Here is an 18,126-nt window from a genome sequence, read left to right as displayed (position 1 = left end):
CAGTTCTATGAGGCACTGGCAGCATTGACAGAATCACAGAATCATAGAATGGATTGGTTTGGAAAAGACCTCTGAGATCATCAAGTGCAACCCTTGATCCAATCCCACTGTGATCAGCCCTGGGCTGGATCAAGACATGGTTGGACCAAGACATGATGATCACAGTAGGGTTGGATCAAGATGTGGTGGATTCTCACTCAGAATTGATTGGGTTGGAAAAGCCCTCTGAGATCATCAAGTCCATCCCTTGGGCCAACTCCAGTCCCTGTACCAGATCATGGCACTCAGTGCCATGGCCAAACTCAGCTGAAAAACCTCCAGGGATGGGGAATCCACCCCCTCTCTGGGCAGCCCATTCAAATCCCTGAGCACTCTCTCTGCAAAGAATTTTTTTCTGCTCTCCAACTTCAATTTCCCCTGGCAGAGCTTGAGCCCATCGTGCCCCCTTGTCCTATTGCTGGTTGCCTGGGAGAAGAGACCAACCCCCACCTGGCCAGAACTTCCCTTCAGGCAGTTCCAGACAGTGCTGAGGTCACCTCTGAGCCTCCTCTTCTCCAGGCTGAACACCCCCAGCTCCCTCAGCCTCTCCCCACAGCACTTGTGCTCCAGTCCCTTCTCCAGCCTCGTTGCTCTTCTCTGGAGCCGCTCCAGCCCCTCAATCTTTTTCCTGAACTGAGGGGCCTGGGTGTTTGGCATCCAGAAACCCATGGCTGTCAGTCCCCTTCCCCTTCTGCAGCTCAGCACCACAATTTAAACCCCAGGTCATGCAAGTGTTAGGACACAACCAAAAAAAAGATAAAAGAGACTCAGCAAAGGTCCATTTCCCAGAGGATCCCCCAACACCCAGTAAGGGACACAGTGACAGTGTTCATATGCACCTCACACACAGCAGCACATCCAGCATTCCCAACAAGCCCCTCTGCATTATGAGGGACAGACACTGTGCAGAAGGATCCTGCAGGTGAGGTTGTACCCAACAGGTGGGCCCCAGCTGAGCTGAGCAGGTGCAAACCAGCCCACAAAGCCCACAACAGGAGGGCGTGAGATCCTTCAGAGCTGGAGATGTCAGGACGGCAAGGAAACTGTCCCCAAATGGGCTCCTGTTTCCTCCCTGCAAATTGTTTCCGCTGGTAGAACAAAGTCTTAATGGCTCCTCAGGAAACTCTGAACACAAAAAGCTGAGACTTGAGTTCCCCTCTCTCTGCTCTCACAGCAAGGGCAGTGCCCAAAAATCCTCAAAAACGGGTAGAAAGGCACGATCTCCCTGCTTTGGTCTGGAGAAACCTCACACTATTACAGGGCTGGCTGCTCCCAGCTATCAACAAGGATAAAATGCTGGGCAGCAACATGGAAATTAGCCATGCTAATGAGCTGAATTTACTACAGCAGAAAATCTTTCAGAAGGCAATTAGGTTTTCACTTCGACTCATGCAGAAAGCTATTTTTGTAACCAAAGAATTCATTCCAAGTTTGTATATGAGCTTGCACATAGTTCTGGATTTAAAAAAAGATGAGCCCATCTCTGCCAAATTCAACAGAAGAGGGAGAAAAAGTAGAAAGAGGTTTATACTTTTCTGTGGTGATCCACAAGTGAACTCCAGTGCACATGCAGGTGATTTTGCTGCACGCTGGAAGGTGAATTTCACAAGCCACTGAATTGCTGAGTGTGTCCAGCACCATGATTAATGTTTGAATAAACAACTGGAGGACTCAGCTGGAGGAAGTCAGTTTTTCATCAGGCAACCCACACTGCCCTAACATCAGCTGCCACTTGCTTCCCCTTCAGCTGTCACCTTCTCAGGGACAAATCCAAAGGCCATGGATAATGCTGAGAAGAAGGTGTGACAACTACCTATAAAGGTGCTGAGGACCTGGTAGTACATTACAGTTACTGGAAACCAGCACTTTTCAGGTCTTATTTTCCTTAATTTGGGGTTTCTCTTGCATCACTAAAAGCTTTGTCTTTTATTACAACTCAGCTTCTCCTCCAGCCAAGTGAGAAGTGAAATCAAAAGTGAATGTTCAGCAATGACTGAGGAGGACAAGGGGAGTGTTCCCACAGAGCTGACAGGCTGTGAGTGACTGTCCTCACTCCCCTGACTGCACCAGCTCACTGAAAGCACACAGGACCTGCCCCCTGTTCACAGGCTCACATTGCCCACACCAGTACAGACCAATCTTGCAAAATTCTGACTCTGTCACCCGGCACAAAATTCCAGTGTGTAAGTAAATTCCTATTTCTACAAGTTTTACTACTGGTCACCAAACAAATTAATAAATCAGTCAACAGTCCTTGCAACTGTGCTGCACAGATGCTCTTTTTCCTTTCAAGAACAGCTCCTGTGGTCAAGAATGCTCAGCCAAAGCACCCTTAGACAATGGTGTTTAGAAGGGATGTAACTGATGCTTGCTAAGACAGTATCAGATATCAAAAGGAAAAGACAAGACATGGTTTTGAGTGCAAAACACTCCAGAACCACAGGACTGCCTGTTTTCTTTGAAAGCTACTAACACACACCAGCAGTTCCACCATCAGGAGGTTCATGTAACGTGTGAGGAAGCAAAGTATTCACAAACACTAAAATCCAACTGGGTAACTATTTCCAACACCTTTAATCCCAAAGTCAACACAAGAGGAGCAGCACCACCTGTCAATGAAACCCAAAGCACAAACAGAGGTTATGGGGGTAATTTTTCCATTGAATTGGTTTCATTTATTCCTTTGCTCATCTTGTCAATGGAAAGTCTGCAGGCTGAAGGGCACCTCTCAGCTGAAACAAGAGAGTGTGGCAGCTATTTTCAGTTTACTGGAGTTGACCAAGTGCATTATCTGATTAAAGAATGCAATAAATGTACTTACCAAATATTTCCCCTCCACTGGCATACTCTGTCACCAGATAAATCATCCGCTCTGTCTCCATAACCTGGACACAAGGACAGAGAAGTGACACATAAGGAGACTGCTGAGTGCAGCAAGAAATGGATCTAAACCAACTTTATTCTTTCTATAACACACTCTAAGTGCTTTTATCAAATCCAAACTGTGACCTTCCCCTTGCTTTACAGAGCCATGTGAGGGAAAGGACAGAATCTGGGGAAAGTAGGAATGAAACAGGAGGTTTCAAACACCAAATCTGTAACTACACTGTAACAACACTTCACCTGCACCTGCCTCCTCCTCCTCCTCCATTTCCTCTCCCTTTAGCATTTGCTCCCTGGTCTTGTGTTCCAGCAGCCTGGAAGACTTCTCAGGGCTGTTACCACCAAACCAGTTCACCTGTCTGGGTGATGAGACCACTGCAGGCACTAAAACAACCATCACAATCTTGCCAAGGGGGGGAATATTCCCTGAATCTGTGACTTCCCCAGGAGACAAGAGCTGTTAGAAAGGAACCAGAGCTCAGGCTTTGCTGGAGGGAGCCCCCCCACTGCAGCCAGGTAACATCCCAGGCACTCAGCAATAGGACAAGGGGGCACGATGGGCTCAAGCTCTGCCAGGGGAAATTGGAGAGCAGAAAGAAATTCTTTGCAGAGAGAGTGCTCAGGGATTGGAATGGGCTGCCCAGAGAGGGGGTGGATTCCCCATCCCTGGAGGTTTTTCAGCTGAGCTTGGCCGTGGCACTGAGTGCCATGATCTGGTAAAGGGACTGGAGTTGGACCAAGGGTTGGACTTGATGATCTCGAAGGACTTTTCCAATCCAATCCATTCTATGATTCTGTGATCCAGCTTTTAACAGCTTTTAACACATTTTTCAGAATCTGTTAGCACACCTGGGGTGTTTTCCAAAACTTGATACTATTTATTTAACAGCTCTGCCAGTGGAAAAACACCCAGTGTTTCAGTTCAGGACCACAGTGTAGCATCTCCAGTGCCAGGCTCAGCAGCTTAATTCTGGTACTCCAGGGTGTCTGGAAACATTTTGACTTTGTTTTGGCTGTTCTCTGCTTCAAAGACAAGTGAAAGTTGCCCTTTTGACATGAAATAAGAATGTTATCCCCACAGAGAAGGCAGGCACTTGGAGCCCAGCACTGCCTGTTCTTCCTAAGAACTAGGATTGAACAGGTAAACTTCAGTTTTTCCAAAATCCATGCCCAATCCAGACAAGTGCAGATGCTTCAACAGCTGGATCCCTGTTATTCTGAATGTTAAAACATGAGTATAGCAAGGATGAACCTCAGTTCTGCTGCACTGTCACAGGACAGGAGACAAGATATACAGCTCCCACTTAATGATCCTGCATGTCCAGAAAACCCTTAGTAGATGTTTAAGCACATTTCTGTTTCCAGACAGAATCTCTTATATTATACACATTTGTCATGACAGACACTCTTCTTTTTCACTTACACCTTTTAAGTCTTACAAGATCAAGAAAACATGATTTTTCAGCTCAAGATTCCTGATGCAAAGAAGTGACAGGCTCTGAATTCCCAACTCCAAGTTTTAGTAGTTTTTATCTAAAAATAAATGCCAGTGGAAGCACCCAGAAAGGAAGGCCAGATGAAACAGGCTCCTCAGCAGGGACTCCTCTCACCAAAGCCAAGCCACAAGAGTCACCTGTTCAGTATCACATCTAAAACTTTAGATGGAGTAAAACAGGCTGAAAAAGGTACTTTGGTTAAAAAAACAAAAAGGTTTGAGGAGTCAGTTTGCAAAGCAGCATTCCCTGAGTACCTTAAAAAGGCCACAGTTCTGCAGGGTCTGCTGGAGGCATCTCACAGTGGTTTGGCCAAGGTAATTAACCTGTTACTTCTACTCAGTTATAACTCTTTATTATCCAAATAAATACTTAGATTCCTCAGGCACAGATCAAAAGCAGGGTCCTCTACTCCTCTGCTCCCATCACTCTGCCCACCTCTGCCCTGTTGCACCTTCCTCATGTTCTGTTTGATGGTACAGTGGAAGGGCAGCACCAGGTACCTGTGCAAAGGGCAGCACCTTCACCTGCTCTGGAGGTTTGTTTGCAGACCAGAAATGTCAAACAAGCTGGGGAAAAGTCTGCAAACAATATTCACAAGCAGGTCTGCTGCCAGTATTGATCCCCTTCCAGGAAAGGGCTGAGCACATCAGCAGAGCCACAGGGAGCTGGGCAGGGAGAGGAGAGCAGGTAGCTCAGTCCTGCCCCTGGGTGACATTTACTCCCTCTCTTAAACTGAGAAGGGGAACCTGCATCTGGTTTCAGCTGGGAAACTGAGAAGCACACAATGGCCACAAACAGGTGGCAGGAGGCCAGCACACAGCGGAAGCACGATGGCCCAGAAAAGAGAAGGATTAGGCACACTTTGCCCCTGCCCCTCCAATTAAAGCACTCCAAGACATTGAAAACATAAAGGACTTTCCTAGTTTCACGTAGGAGGAATGGAGGGATGACCCTACAGAATGTGCTATTACACAGTGTTTTCATCTCTATTCATGGATGCTTGGAGGTAAGAATGGACTTGGAAGGTGTAAGTAATTTTTTCATTTCCTACTACACAGCCCATGAAATAAACAACTGGAGAAGAAGGATCTAAAATAAAAATGGGGTAGTTACAAATAAGTTACATTCAGATATGTCTGTACAATGATCCAGATACCTCCCAGTCATGTGTTTCCAATTAGAATTAACAAAAGTTGCTACACTGAAATTGAACAGAATCTTTAAGCTGTAACAAGAAGTGCACAGCTCCAGTGCCAAGGGATGGCAACCCCATCCCAGAGTGCTCCTACCTGGTACAACCTGATGATATGTGGGTGGCAAAGCATCTTCATGATCTGCACTTCTCTAAATATCTTCTTCAGGTTCTCTTCATCCAGCTGGGTCTTATCGATGATCTTTATCGCGACCTACCAGAAGGGAAACAAAAGAGAAGTGACTGACCCAGCTGCATCACCCACACAACACCAGCTTGCTGCACCAGGGCTGATAAACCCAGCAGGGATGGAAATGGGGGGTGGTGTCAGGCTTCTAACAATTTATTTATCTGTTTGAAACCAGAAGTGCTCTGCAATGCTACACTGACAGAGTTTAAACAAGTCTAAGTGCTTCCAGTCAGCTGCTCTCCAGCCTCCAGGACTTCCTTGCTTCTTTACCCTCCACCTTCCTGGAGCTGGCAGCTCCCAGTCCCTGTGGGCATCAGACTCCAAACAGGGAGACACTTTCACTACCTCACCTTAAATCCACTCTAAGCAAGTACCTCGTTTCATCCACACACAGACAGTAAGGAAGGGAAACTTCCAGGATGATGAGATGAGCAGGGGAGAAAAGGCAGAGAAAAAGCTGCTCTGCCTGGCAGAGAAACATCTGCCCTGCTGCTTCTAAATCAAATTTCAGCCTTAAGTATCATCCTTCCCACCATGAAACACCCATGCAAGCAAGCAGCTCCAGTCTGCCAGCTGAGTTTGGGATTTGTGGGATGAATTACCATCCCCCAGCAGGTTTTCTTGCTCTGAGATGGCTCTCCCTGGGAAAAGAGCTGCTTTTACAAATCTCCTGGATGCTTTGCTTGAGCCTAATTTACACAAGTCCTGCCCAGGAAGGCTGCAGGATCATGCAAAGGGAAGGGCATGCAAAGCAGCACTGCTCTGAAAACCGCTGAGGATGAACAGCCAGGAACATCTGACACAGCAGCCCAAACCCAAACAAAAGAAATGCTCAGACTGTACCAGACCCCAGAGCTCAGCGGGGACAAGGACAAGAGCGACATGCCAGACCACAGGCACAAACCCACAGGGGCACACGACCCAAACACATGTCCTTCTCCTAGTGCCAGCCACCAGTGCAGGGCTAAAGGAATCACAGAATCATGGAATGGATTGGGTTGAAAAGACCTCCGAGATCATCAAGTCCAACCCTTGGTCCAACTCCAGTCCCTTTACCAGATCATGGCACTCAGTGCCACGGCCAAGCTCAGGTTAAACACCTCCAGGGATGGGGAATCCACCCCCTCTCTGGGCAGCCCATTCCAATCCCTGAGCACACTCTCTGGAAAGATTTTTTTTTTCTGCTCTCACAGGCACGGTGCTGCTTGGAGAAAAACCACCAAAGGATGTTTAGATCCTTTAAGGGAATTTTTATTTAGGGAGCAATCTGAATCCCCTCAGTTCAGGAAAGATATTGAGGGGCTGGAGCGAGTCCAGAGAAGAGCAACGAGGCTGGAGAAGGGACTGGAGCACAAGTGCTGTGAGGAGAGGCTGAGGGAGCTGGGGGTGTTTAGCCTGGAGAAGAGGAGGCTCAGAGGTGACCTCAGCACTGTCTGGAACTCCCTGAAGGGAAGTTCTGGCCAGGTGGGGGTTGGTCTCTTCTCCCAGGCACTCAGCAATAGGACAAGGGGGCACGATGGGCTCAAGCTCTGCCAGGGGAAATTGAAGTTGGAGAGCAGAAAAAAATTCTTTGCAGAGAGAGTGCTCAGGCATTGGAATGGGCTGCCCAGAGAGGGAGTGGATTCCCCATCCCTGGAGGTTTTTAAAGTGAGATTGTCCATGGCACTGAGTGCCATGATCTGGTAAAGGGACTGGAGTTGGACCAAGGGTTGGACTTGATGATCTCAGAGGTCTTTTCCAACCCAATCCATTCTATGATTCTATGAAACATGAAAACTCAGCCCCATATTTTATGACCAAATCCCTGCCTGCCAGGGCAACAACTGCCCTGCATGTGAGCAGAACCAGCAGAGTCCCGAAAAGGCACCCAAGTACAATAAGCTGTTTCTTTCATTTGAAACCTTCAATTCAGAGCACAGGAATGACTCCAGCCTTCCAAGTCACTGAGCATGCTTCCCACAGCCGGAGCGGGAGCTGGACGGCAGCCAGGTCTGGCACTCGGCGCTGGGAGCTGCTGGCAGGGGCTGGAGGCACAAGGTGAACCGGCAGCCCTGGCCCTGCAGGGGCTGCCAGGCACTAAAAGGGGCTGTGATTAACGGGGTGCTGATCCGGGCCCCGCTGGCAGCACAGGCTGAGCTCAGCGTGTGGCTCCGACCCCGGATCTGTGCCGCGACACTTCCAAGGACAGCACTCAGGAGCAGGCTGGAAAAGTTAAAGAGAGCCAGAGGGGGACTGGGAAGCACTCCCCATATGCTTTTCACCAAGGATTTTCCTGCAAGAATGGGCTTTTGTAAAGTTTGAACATAAATATACATAAAAGCTAAGAGAGGCTGCCTTGAAGAGCGGAGCCAAGATGTCTACCCAGAGACATGAGTCATTTTCAGGCCCAAATACATAAATGAAAATCCACAGATCTGGAGTATTCCTAAGCTCCTTACTCATTTCGCAGCTCTGTACTGCTCTAAAGAAAACTCATTTCCCAGCTTAATTATATGGCTTGAGCTGACACTCTTGGCCGAGTTCAAGGCACGCAGAGCATCTGATTGCACCCAACTTGGTCAGCAGGGCCAGACACAACACAACTGAATTACTCTGGTTTTCTCTGATAACACAGGACAGGGAGAACCAGGCTGTCACCTCCTTGCACTGTGGGATTTACATGTGGTGGGCTGAAACTCCACAGCCACAAGACACACAGTGCCTGCATCAATCAGTAGCAAAGGAACACAAACAGCAGCCAGGAGATGTTGTTCTTGTGAAGGAGAAATTGAAGTTGGAGATCAGAAAAAAATTCTTTGCAGAGAGAGTGCTCAGGCATTGGAATGGGCTGCCCAGAGAGGGGGTGGATTCCCCATCCCTGGAGGCTTTTAACCTGAGATTGGACATGGCACTGAGTGCCATGATCTGGTAAAGGGACTGGAGTTGGACCAAGGGTTGGACTTGATGATCTCGGAGGTCTTTTCCAACCCAATCCATTCTGTGATTCTGTGATCCTCTCCCAAGCTCAGCCAAGCAAACCTAAACCCAAGCCCATCCTCAGAAACTAATTATGCAGAGAAGAGACTTGGCATTCCCAAAGGGGTTTCTTCCAAATGTTTTCATTCCATCCAAATGCCTTCAGCAACTGATGCAGCATAAAAGACAAAACTCTCCTGAAAAATCCTGGGGAAACCACCTTGTGCTCCAGTTTCAGGAAGTGCAGAGCTTCCTCACCACCGGTCGGGGGTGGAAGTAGGAAATCCCCTCTGTGCTCCACAGAAGGGAAAGGAAAGGCAGGGAATTTCAGGGCTGGGGGCCGTGTTCCACCCAGGACTCCCCAGAGCTGGTTCATTCCAGAGGTTTGCTTCAGATTCTTTTGGAGAACTGCATTTTTTCCAGAGGGAAGGAGTGGTTTAAGGGCTTTCCAGAACAGACCAAGTTAGTTTCTCCATTCCTGCCTTTCCCAGCTGGCTAATACTCTCCCTTCCCTCGAAAGATGATTTGGGATGTCAGCAGAAAAGAGACTGGCTAAAGTCATCAGGTCACGCCAGCCAGATTGACTCCATCTAAAACCTGGTCACAGGGAATAGCCACAATGGATTTGGACATTTATTTATTTGTTTGTTTGTTTATTGGAGATTATGTATTGGAGAAAAACTATGAAAGAAAAGGATCTTTAATATCTTTCTTTCCAGAGGGAATAATCAGGCATTAGAATGGGCTGCCCAGAGAGGGGGTGGATTCCCCATCCCTGGAGGTTTTTAAGCTGAGCTTGGCCGTGGCACTGAGTGCCATGATCTGGTAAAGGGACTGGAGTTGGACCAAGGGTTGGACTTGATGATCTCGGAGGGCTTTTCCAACCCAATCCATTCTATGATCTTTAAGGGAACAATCTGAGGCACGTGAAAATTACCCTTCATTATCTTATCACAAAATCCTTGCCAGGGCAGTAACTGCCCTGCCTCCAAATATGAAAGATACCTATTTAGTAAGGAAAGTTCCCATTTGCTTCCTCTAGCAAAGTCCTCCCTGACTGAGGCTCCCAGCTAGGAAAGAGTCCTATGACTGCACAAACTCCTCATCCTCCCAGTCCAGCTGAAGGAACACAAGCATTTATGGCACCACTAGAAACAATGTTCTGTATTTTATCAGAAAAATCAGCTTCAGGTAGTGGCAACACTAAAATAAACCCAAAAATCAAGTGCATTCCCTGGTGCTTACAAACACCACATAAAACAGAGAGAGCAAGACTAAACATCATTAAAGAAAGCACAAATTCAGCTACAAGTAGAAGTGGAAGAAAACCATGATCTAAATTCTGAAACAATGAAATACTCTAAAAGAGGAGTCTGAGAAATTAACTATTCTTTTATCAGAAGTTAATGAAGCTTACAGGCAGGAGGATAAATGCCAAGCCTGGAGCAAGCATGCTGCTACCAATTAACAAAATGTTCCCTCCACTTCTAAACAGCTCATTTATTCCTCCTTGGATCCAAGTAAAACTTACACTAGTAATTTGAGGGAGGAATTGTTATTTGGAAGGAATGACAAGTGGCTAAAAACAATTGGTAGAGGGCAGGTAAGGTGTGCAAAGTGACACCTGCAGGTCGCTGTGGAGCCCCTGCTCTTTGGAGCCAGGTGGCTTTTGTCCATTGTTTTTCCAGATTTTTCTCCTCCTGGTGCTCTTCAGTGAACACTGGTCCGTGTTTTTGTCATCCTAAAGCTGTGCTGAGTATGTGTGCACACCAGGCAAAAGCCTTGTGAGGAAAAGTGGAAATTTCAACCCTGTGAAAGCAAAGTGGTCCTTGGGAAATGGAAGGAGAGGCACCGAAACCCCGGAAGGCCAAAAGGGAGCACGGAGTTATCTCTGTCATCAGAATGTCCTACTGCATCCCATGGGAAGTCAGGAGGGACAGAAGGGACATTTCAGGCCAAAACAGCAAGTTGCCTACAGTGCACCCCAAAATGTTCCTGTGAGCCCAGGCTGCCCCTCTGCCCTGAGCACCAACCATCTCCTTCAGCCCAGCATATGGAGTCTTGGCAATTCCTGCTCTCAAACACACAGGGTTCTCCTAAAATTCCCAAATTATAGCTATAAACAACATAATAATTTCCTATTTTGCCCTGAGACACCAGCTTTCTAAATCTGGCAGCCACCAGAGCTAAAGATCATGCCAAGGTGAGGGGCTCTTAAATGAGGCACAAGGTTTGGAACAGGAGACAGGAGAATTTCAACTCGAAGGAGTTAAAATTTATGATGGACATCCTGTTTCTCATCTAAGTGTGGTTAATAATCTGACAGACTCCCTTGAATCCACACTGCCCTGCCAACAAGAAGGGAAATAAACTGCTGGGAGCCTGGGCAGATGGGCAGGAGGAGGCCAGGATGGCACAAGGGCCGGGAGGGGACAGGCACTGGGCTCTGAACTGCTCCAGCGGCTCGGAAAGGCTCTGACAAAAAAAGAGGTGAAAGCACAGTGTGTTTTCAGTGGAAAGCAGACATGGAACTGTGCATGTTTCCTTCTTCTGTGCTGTGAACAAAGGAACAAGCTTGAGACCCTGGCCTGGGCTAACATCTACTCCTTCATGCCACGCATCTGCATGGATCTAATTATAACTGTCATTCAACTATAATTAAAATTTCCTGCATGAATGATCATTCCATAAAGAAAGCACCTTTTCCATTTCAGTTCAGTTGTTTCTGTAGCAGTGACAGTCAGAAAACCTCACTTGTTTCAGGAGCCCAAGTGCTCCATTCTGATCTTTACAGAAGTGGAACTGTGGCATTCCCATAAGTCAGCACGGATCTCATCCATGGAACGGGAGCCAACAGATGGCACCGGCAAAGCGGCTGCATTGAGAAAATCAACATGTTTATTTGGGAGCAAGACATTTCCTAGAACTGTCCTGAGGAGTCCTCCTGCTCCAGATTCCTCTTGGAAAGCCCTCAGTAAACACTCCCTGGATCTGTCCCTGCAGTGTGGCTCTTGTGTCACTCTGAGGACACGTGGCAGGGCAAAGCCACATGAGGAGCTGTCACTGCAGGGGGCCTTGGGACTGATAAAGGGATAAGCCTGGAAAAGGCTCATCCACCTGAATTCCCCCACATTTCATAGAATCACAGAATGGATTGGGTTGGAAAAGCCCTCCGAGATCATCAAGTCCAACCCTTGGTCCAACTCCAGTCCCTTTACCAGATCATGGCACTCAGTGCCACGGCCAAGCTCAGTTTAAAAACCTCCAGGGATGGGGAATCCACCCCCTCTCTGGGCAGCCCATTCCAATCCCTGAGCACTCTCTCTGCAAAGAATTTTTTTCTGATCTCCAGCTTCAATTTCCCCTGGCAGAGCTTGAGACCATCATGCCCCCTTGTCCTATTGCTGAGTGCCTGGGAGAAGAGACCAACCCCCACCTGGCCAGAATTTCCCTTCAGGGAGTTCTGGACAGTGCTGAGGTCACCTCTGAGCCTCCTCTTCTCCAGGCTAAGCACCCCCAGCTCCCTCAGCCTCTCCCCACAGCACTTGTGCTCCAGTCCCTTCTCCAGCCTCATTGCTCTGCTCTGGACCCAGTTATGTCAGCTAAGGAGCCCTCTCCTCTCCATCCACTACAGTTGCAGCCTTACAGGGCTGACAATGTGAGCTGTCAGAGGGGCTGACAGGGAACAACTTCTCTTCCCAGTTGCTCCTGCCTGCCAGAAACACTTGGGAAGCTCAGGAACACAGTCTGTTTGGATTAAGCAGCTGCTGGAGGGGTAAAAAATCACTGCCATAAGCAGATACAGAAGCTGCACAGAACCTTCAGAAGTCCAGAAGCAGAGACCAGAACTAAGACAGAGAAGGGGAGAGGTTGAGGGAGCTGGGGGTGTTCAGCCTGGAGAAGAGGAGGCTCAGAGGTGACCTCAGCACTGTCTGGAACTCCCTGAAGGGAAGTTCTGGCCAGGTGGGGGTTGGTCTCTTCTCCCAGGCACTCAGCAATAGGACAAGAGGGCACGATGGGCTCAAGCTCTCACAGGGGAAATTGAAGTTGGAGATCAGAAAAACTTCTTTGCAGAGAGAGTGCTCAGGGATTGGAATGGGCTGCCCAGAGAGGGGGTGGATTCCCCATCCCTGGAGGTTTTTAACCTGAGATTGGCTGTGGCACTGAGTGCCATGATCTGGTAAAGGGACTGGAGTTGGACCAAGGACTGGACTTGATGATCTCGGAGGTCTTTTCCAACCCAATCCATTCTATGATTCTATGAAAAAAAAGAGGGATGAGGGAGCACACACTGGAGAGGGTATGCAGATTAGATACATGCAGAGGCTCTTAACTGGCATATGGATACACAGCTGTGATAAAAACACAATGTGAACTCCAGGCTGCTGCAGGTCGTGTCCCTTTTCGGGGGCTCAGTGGGATGGATGTCACCCCACAGCAATGACACATTTCTGTATGGACAGTCGGATGGCAGAGGCACATGTTTTTCAGGCAAGCTGTCAGCACAAGCCTGCTGGTGTCTTTAGGGTCACTAAAAGCGAGCTCTCTACATGCAAATAGGCAATTTGTACAATTTTTAGTTGTATGAAAGCGCCCGATAAAAGGACGCACTGACACTCCAGATACCCAGACTTCTCAGGGGTAGAACAGGGGCATCTCACCCTCACAATTAACTAACCAGCAGGACCCATCTAACTAAAAGTGATACAGCAAATAAAACTAGGCCACTCTGCAGCAAAATCAGTGGCTTTTGGAGGTGGCACAAATGCAAATATTGGCAGCAACTGAAGGCAGGAAACTGTGGACGAAGATGTGCACAGAGATGCTGCATTTGCTCAGGAAGGAAGTTCTCACCTTGTCCACATCCCTCTGCACAATCAATGCAGGGACTTGTGTCTTGCACAGGGTGAAGAAAATACTGATGCTGTTATGAGAAAAGTCAATACATCCAAATCCTCTTGGCCTGCTGCAGTGTTAATACCCAGCTTGTCTGAGCGCTGTGCTCTGCCATGACCTTTCCTCGTCCCAGGGGGAACAGAACTGGGATTCCAGTGACCAAGCACAAACCCCACATTCAGATCTACAGCTCAGCCAACCAGCTACACACAGGTAAGAAAATCTCATCATTTCATGGTATGTACAACAGCCTACAAACCTCAGAGCCAGAGGAAACTCATCTACAGCACCCTCAAGGAGCTCAGTTACCCATGCTGACAAACAACAAATTCCTCCTTTTCCAGCCCTGGATTAGCCCTATGCCATCAGCTGCAGCTTCTCTTTACACACAGAAGCCAATCACAGAATCACAGAATGGACTGGGTTGGAAAAGACCTCTGAGGTCATCAAGTCCAAAACTTGGTCCAACTCCAGCCCCTTTACCAGATCACGGCACTCAGTGCCACGGCCAAGCTCACTTTAGAAACCTCCAGGGATGGGGAATCCACCCCCTCTCTGGGCAGCCCATTCCAATCCCTGAGCACTCTCTCTGCAAAGACCTTTTTTCTGCTCTCCAACTTCAATTTCCCCTGGCAGAGCTTGAGCCCATCGTGCCCCCTTGTCCTATTGCTGAGTGCCTGGGAGAAGAGACCAACCCCCACCTGGCCAGAACTTCCTTCAGGGAGTTCCAGACAGTGCTGAGGTCACCTCTGAGCCTCCTCTTCTCCAGGCTGAACACCCCCAGCTCCCTCAGCCTCTGCCCACAGGACTTGTGCAAGAGGTGAGTGTCCTGCCTGAAACTCGCTGCTCACAACAGGATCCTCAGTGCCAGTTCAATGGTGATTAAATCCCAAATGCAAATTCTTTCTGTTCCTCTTCTGGAAGGTGCAAGGGATGACAGGGAAACTCTGGACAAGCCACAGCGAGGGAGAAATCAGCTCTGCAAGCCATGAGCTAGAGCTGGACTTCTGTGCTCTCCTCCTGTCATCCTCACCTGGCATCCCAGAGCACAAACACTTCTCTAGAGCTTCTCATTATTTCATCACCTGAGGCAACAGCGGGAAACAACAGAAAGACTCTGAGTTACCTCCCCTGTCTGACAGACACTGCATCAGATCACCCTGAACAGCATCAAGGGCACTGGGATTGCAGAGAGAGGCAAGGGAAAGGGAGCTGGAGATGCCAATTAGATAAACAAACCATTTCGGTGCATGAACCTCCTGCTGCAAACAGGAGGTACTGAGAGGGAGTTCCATGAATTATCACCTGGGGCTGCAAACACAGACCTGGGAGGAGGCAGAGCCGAGGGACAGGACTCAGTACTCCACAGAGCTGCTGCTGCTTGGCTGGGAAGAGCATATCCAGGATGTACAGAATTACTACATATCCCCACAAAACCTGGTGGCTGCTGAGAGATTCCCCCGGACTCCAGGCTGAGCAGGAATTCAGGGGACCAAGCAGTGACTAAGGAGGTCAGGTGGCCACAGCTTAGCACAGGAATCCCTTAAGCTACACCACATCTACCTCCAACCTTTATCCCTCTTAATGACAAGATTTCCAGAGCTTTTTTAAGTTTGGTCAGACACTGAATCTCTTGGTCACAGCCACTGCTGCCTTTTCCTCCCCAGCTCCAGCAAGAAACTAGCTGGGATTGAGCCGAAGGCAGAGCAAGTCTCAGCAAACCAGAGTGCAGGCAGCCACACCTAACCACCTCAGACACAGCTCTGGCACAGCCACACCACTCCTGTCTCCCAAATTCCACTGGGCTCACACTGCTTTACAACTGACCTCTCCATCTTTTCACTTCACACTCTGTTACAGGAGAAAACCCCTCCAGCTCCAACAGCCTGAGCTGACATTTGTGCCAGTGATTTGTTTGTAGTTCAGAAGCCTTATAAAATTCCTGTAATGCTTTCCAGCTGCAAGGCTGAGAACTTCACAGGACTCAGAACAAGAATTAGAGGTGGTGTGAAATATTATTCATCTGATTGAGGGAAGAGAGCAAACCACACCCACAGGCACTCAGCAATAGGACAAGGGGGCAAAGGCTCAAGCTCTCACAGGGGAAATTGAAGTGGGAGAGCAGGAAAAATTCTTTGCAGAGGGAGTGCTCAGGCATTGGAATGGGCTGCCCAGAGAGGGGGTGGATTCCCCATCCCTGGAGGTTTTTCAGCTGAGCTTGGCCGTGGCACTGAGTGCCATGATCTGGTAAAGGGACTGGAGTTGGACCAAGGGTTGGACTTGATGATCTCAGAGGTCTTTTCCAACCCAATCCATTCTGTGATTCTGTGAAATGCCATCCTACAGTGAGTACTGGTACACTGAAATACATCCACATGTCCATCCACAGAAAAGCTGTGTGCCTGGGCTGTCCCTTAATCACACTCCTTCATACCTTGAGTATAAATGCAGAAAATCTAAGAACCAGTATTAAAATTAGCTTAAGTCAAAGGGAAAAAATCAGAAGTAAAACTCAGATAAAGACCACTCTCCCCACCACAACTCTTCATTCACTTCTTTATGTCTTGTTTCTGCCTCAAGATCTTTGTTATCTAAACAGGTCCTTTATGGCACAAGACCAAGCTCTTCCAAACCCCCAGGACCTTTCTATGGCACAGATCAAACCTGTGCTTGCTCCCATCAGTTCACAGAACTGAAATGAACATCAGGCCACTCTCTGGTCACATCTAACCCAAGTGCAGGTGTCATACAGACCCCAAAGGAAAGCAGCTCCTGCTTGCAGCACTAAGCACTGTCCCTGCAGGAATTCCAGTGGGATCCACCAGGGCAATTCTGAGTGAAAGGGATGGAGGCTCAGCCAGGAACATGGCTGTGATGCAGCCCCACGATCTGCTGCCAGTCTGCAGCACCACCTCCATGGGTTCCATGCAAATTAAAAGCAATCTTGGCACTCACTACACAAAGACTGCACTTGCTAATTAAAACCGGTTTTTGAATGAGCTTAAACCAGTGCAGAACCTTGTGGAGGTGCATTTAAATCAATGCAAATCAGTTAACTAACAAATGCAACGTGAAAAAGCAGATCCTGGTCACGTAAGCTTGACTGTTCTGCTGAGGAGGCTCCGATCCAGGCACTCTGACAGCAGATGGGAACGCTGCAGTTCTGCTTAGGCCTGACTGGACTCCTGCTTGAGCCACAGCTTGGCCTCCCACCCACCTGTGGACAAGCAAAGCCAAGAGGTAAACTGAAATCTGGAAGGACATTTGCCCACCTTGGTCCCCTTTCAGTCCAGGTCACCCCATTCAAAGTGCTTTCTTAATTGCTCTCCACTCAATTCAGCAGCTGAACAAAAGGCACTGCAACCTAAACACCCCATAAACAAATAAAATTCAGTTTACCAACACCTTGAGTACCCCACTTGTCAATATTAGGACAGATGTTTGTTGTAAATCGCAACTGACCTCCATGCAGGGACCTGACTCCCAACATCTCCTGAGATTGCCACTGTACCCTTTAAAGAACTACAGAACTACGGAATCATTTCAATTAGAAAAGACCTCCAAGACCATCTAGTCCAACCTTTGAACAAACACCACCTTGTCAATTATATCAGAGCACTGACTGTCACGCCCAGTCATTTCTTGAATCACAGAATGGATTGGGTTAGAAAAGACCCCTGAGATCATCAAGTCCAACCCTTGGTCCAACTCCAGTCCCTTTACCAGATCATGGCACTCGGTGCCACAGCCAAGCTAACTTGAAAAACCTCCAGGGATGGGGAATCCACTCCCTCTCTGGGCAGCCCATTCCAATGCCTGAGCACTCTCTCTGCAAAGAATTTTTTTCTGCTCTTCAACTTCAATTTCCCCTGGCAGAGCTTGAGCCCATCGTGCCCCCTTGTCCTATTGCTGAGTGCCTGGGAGAAGAGACCAACCCCCACCTGGCCAGAATTTCCCTTCAGGTAGTTCCAGACAGTGCTGAGGTCACCTCTGAGCCTCCTCTTCTCCAGGCTAAACACCCCCAGCTCCCTCAGCCTCTCCCCACAGCACTTGTGCTCCAGTCCCTTCTCCAGCCTCGTTGCTCTTCTCTGGACCTGCTCCAGCCCCTCAATCTCTTTCCTGAACTGAGGGGCCCAGAACTGAACACAACACTCAAGGTGTGGCCTCCCCAACGCAGAGTACAGGGGAAGGATCACCTGCAGGGACTACCAGAAAGACCCACCAATATCCAGAGAAGTTCACCTGCTCTCCACAGGGCCCATTTCCCACCCTGCTCCTGCTCCTGCAGCCAGAGGGGGAGCAAACCCTACAGGGCTGTTACTCGCGGGCGCTGCTCGAGCAACACCAGCCTCAGAGAGAGTTGCTTAGCAGCAGAGTTTTGGAAATGTAGTCACATGCAGGAAGAAATCTGTCACAGCAGGAGATGCATCAGGAATGCTGCACCAAAGGGCTATGGCTCCTGCTGCAAACTAAGC

At 48.6% G+C, this 18,126-nt stretch overlaps 1 protein-coding gene across 7 annotated transcripts in view; it reads right to left on the bottom strand.

Annotated features, from left to right (window-relative positions):
- SIK3 (SIK family kinase 3) overlaps nt 1–18,126 on the bottom strand; it is an 88,905-nt gene that overhangs the window by 34,343 nt on the left and 36,436 nt on the right. For all 7 annotated transcript variants that reach the window (XM_071576160.1, XM_071576161.1, XM_071576162.1 and 4 more), the window contains exons 2-3: nt 5,708–5,824; nt 2,861–2,924 (exon numbers count right to left, since the gene is read on the bottom strand). In XM_071576160.1, coding sequence (XP_071432261.1) covers nt 2,861–2,924; nt 5,708–5,749 — 106 coding nt within the window. In that variant the 5' untranslated portion in view covers nt 5,750–5,824. The remainder of the gene's footprint in view (nt 1–2,860; nt 2,925–5,707; nt 5,825–18,126) is intronic.

This window comes from Pithys albifrons, chromosome 23 (assembly GCF_047495875.1).
Source record: "Pithys albifrons albifrons isolate INPA30051 chromosome 23, PitAlb_v1, whole genome shotgun sequence".
Taxonomy (NCBI): domain Eukaryota; kingdom Metazoa; phylum Chordata; class Aves; order Passeriformes; family Thamnophilidae; genus Pithys; species Pithys albifrons.
This window is presented reverse-complemented; position numbering and strand designations above follow the sequence as displayed.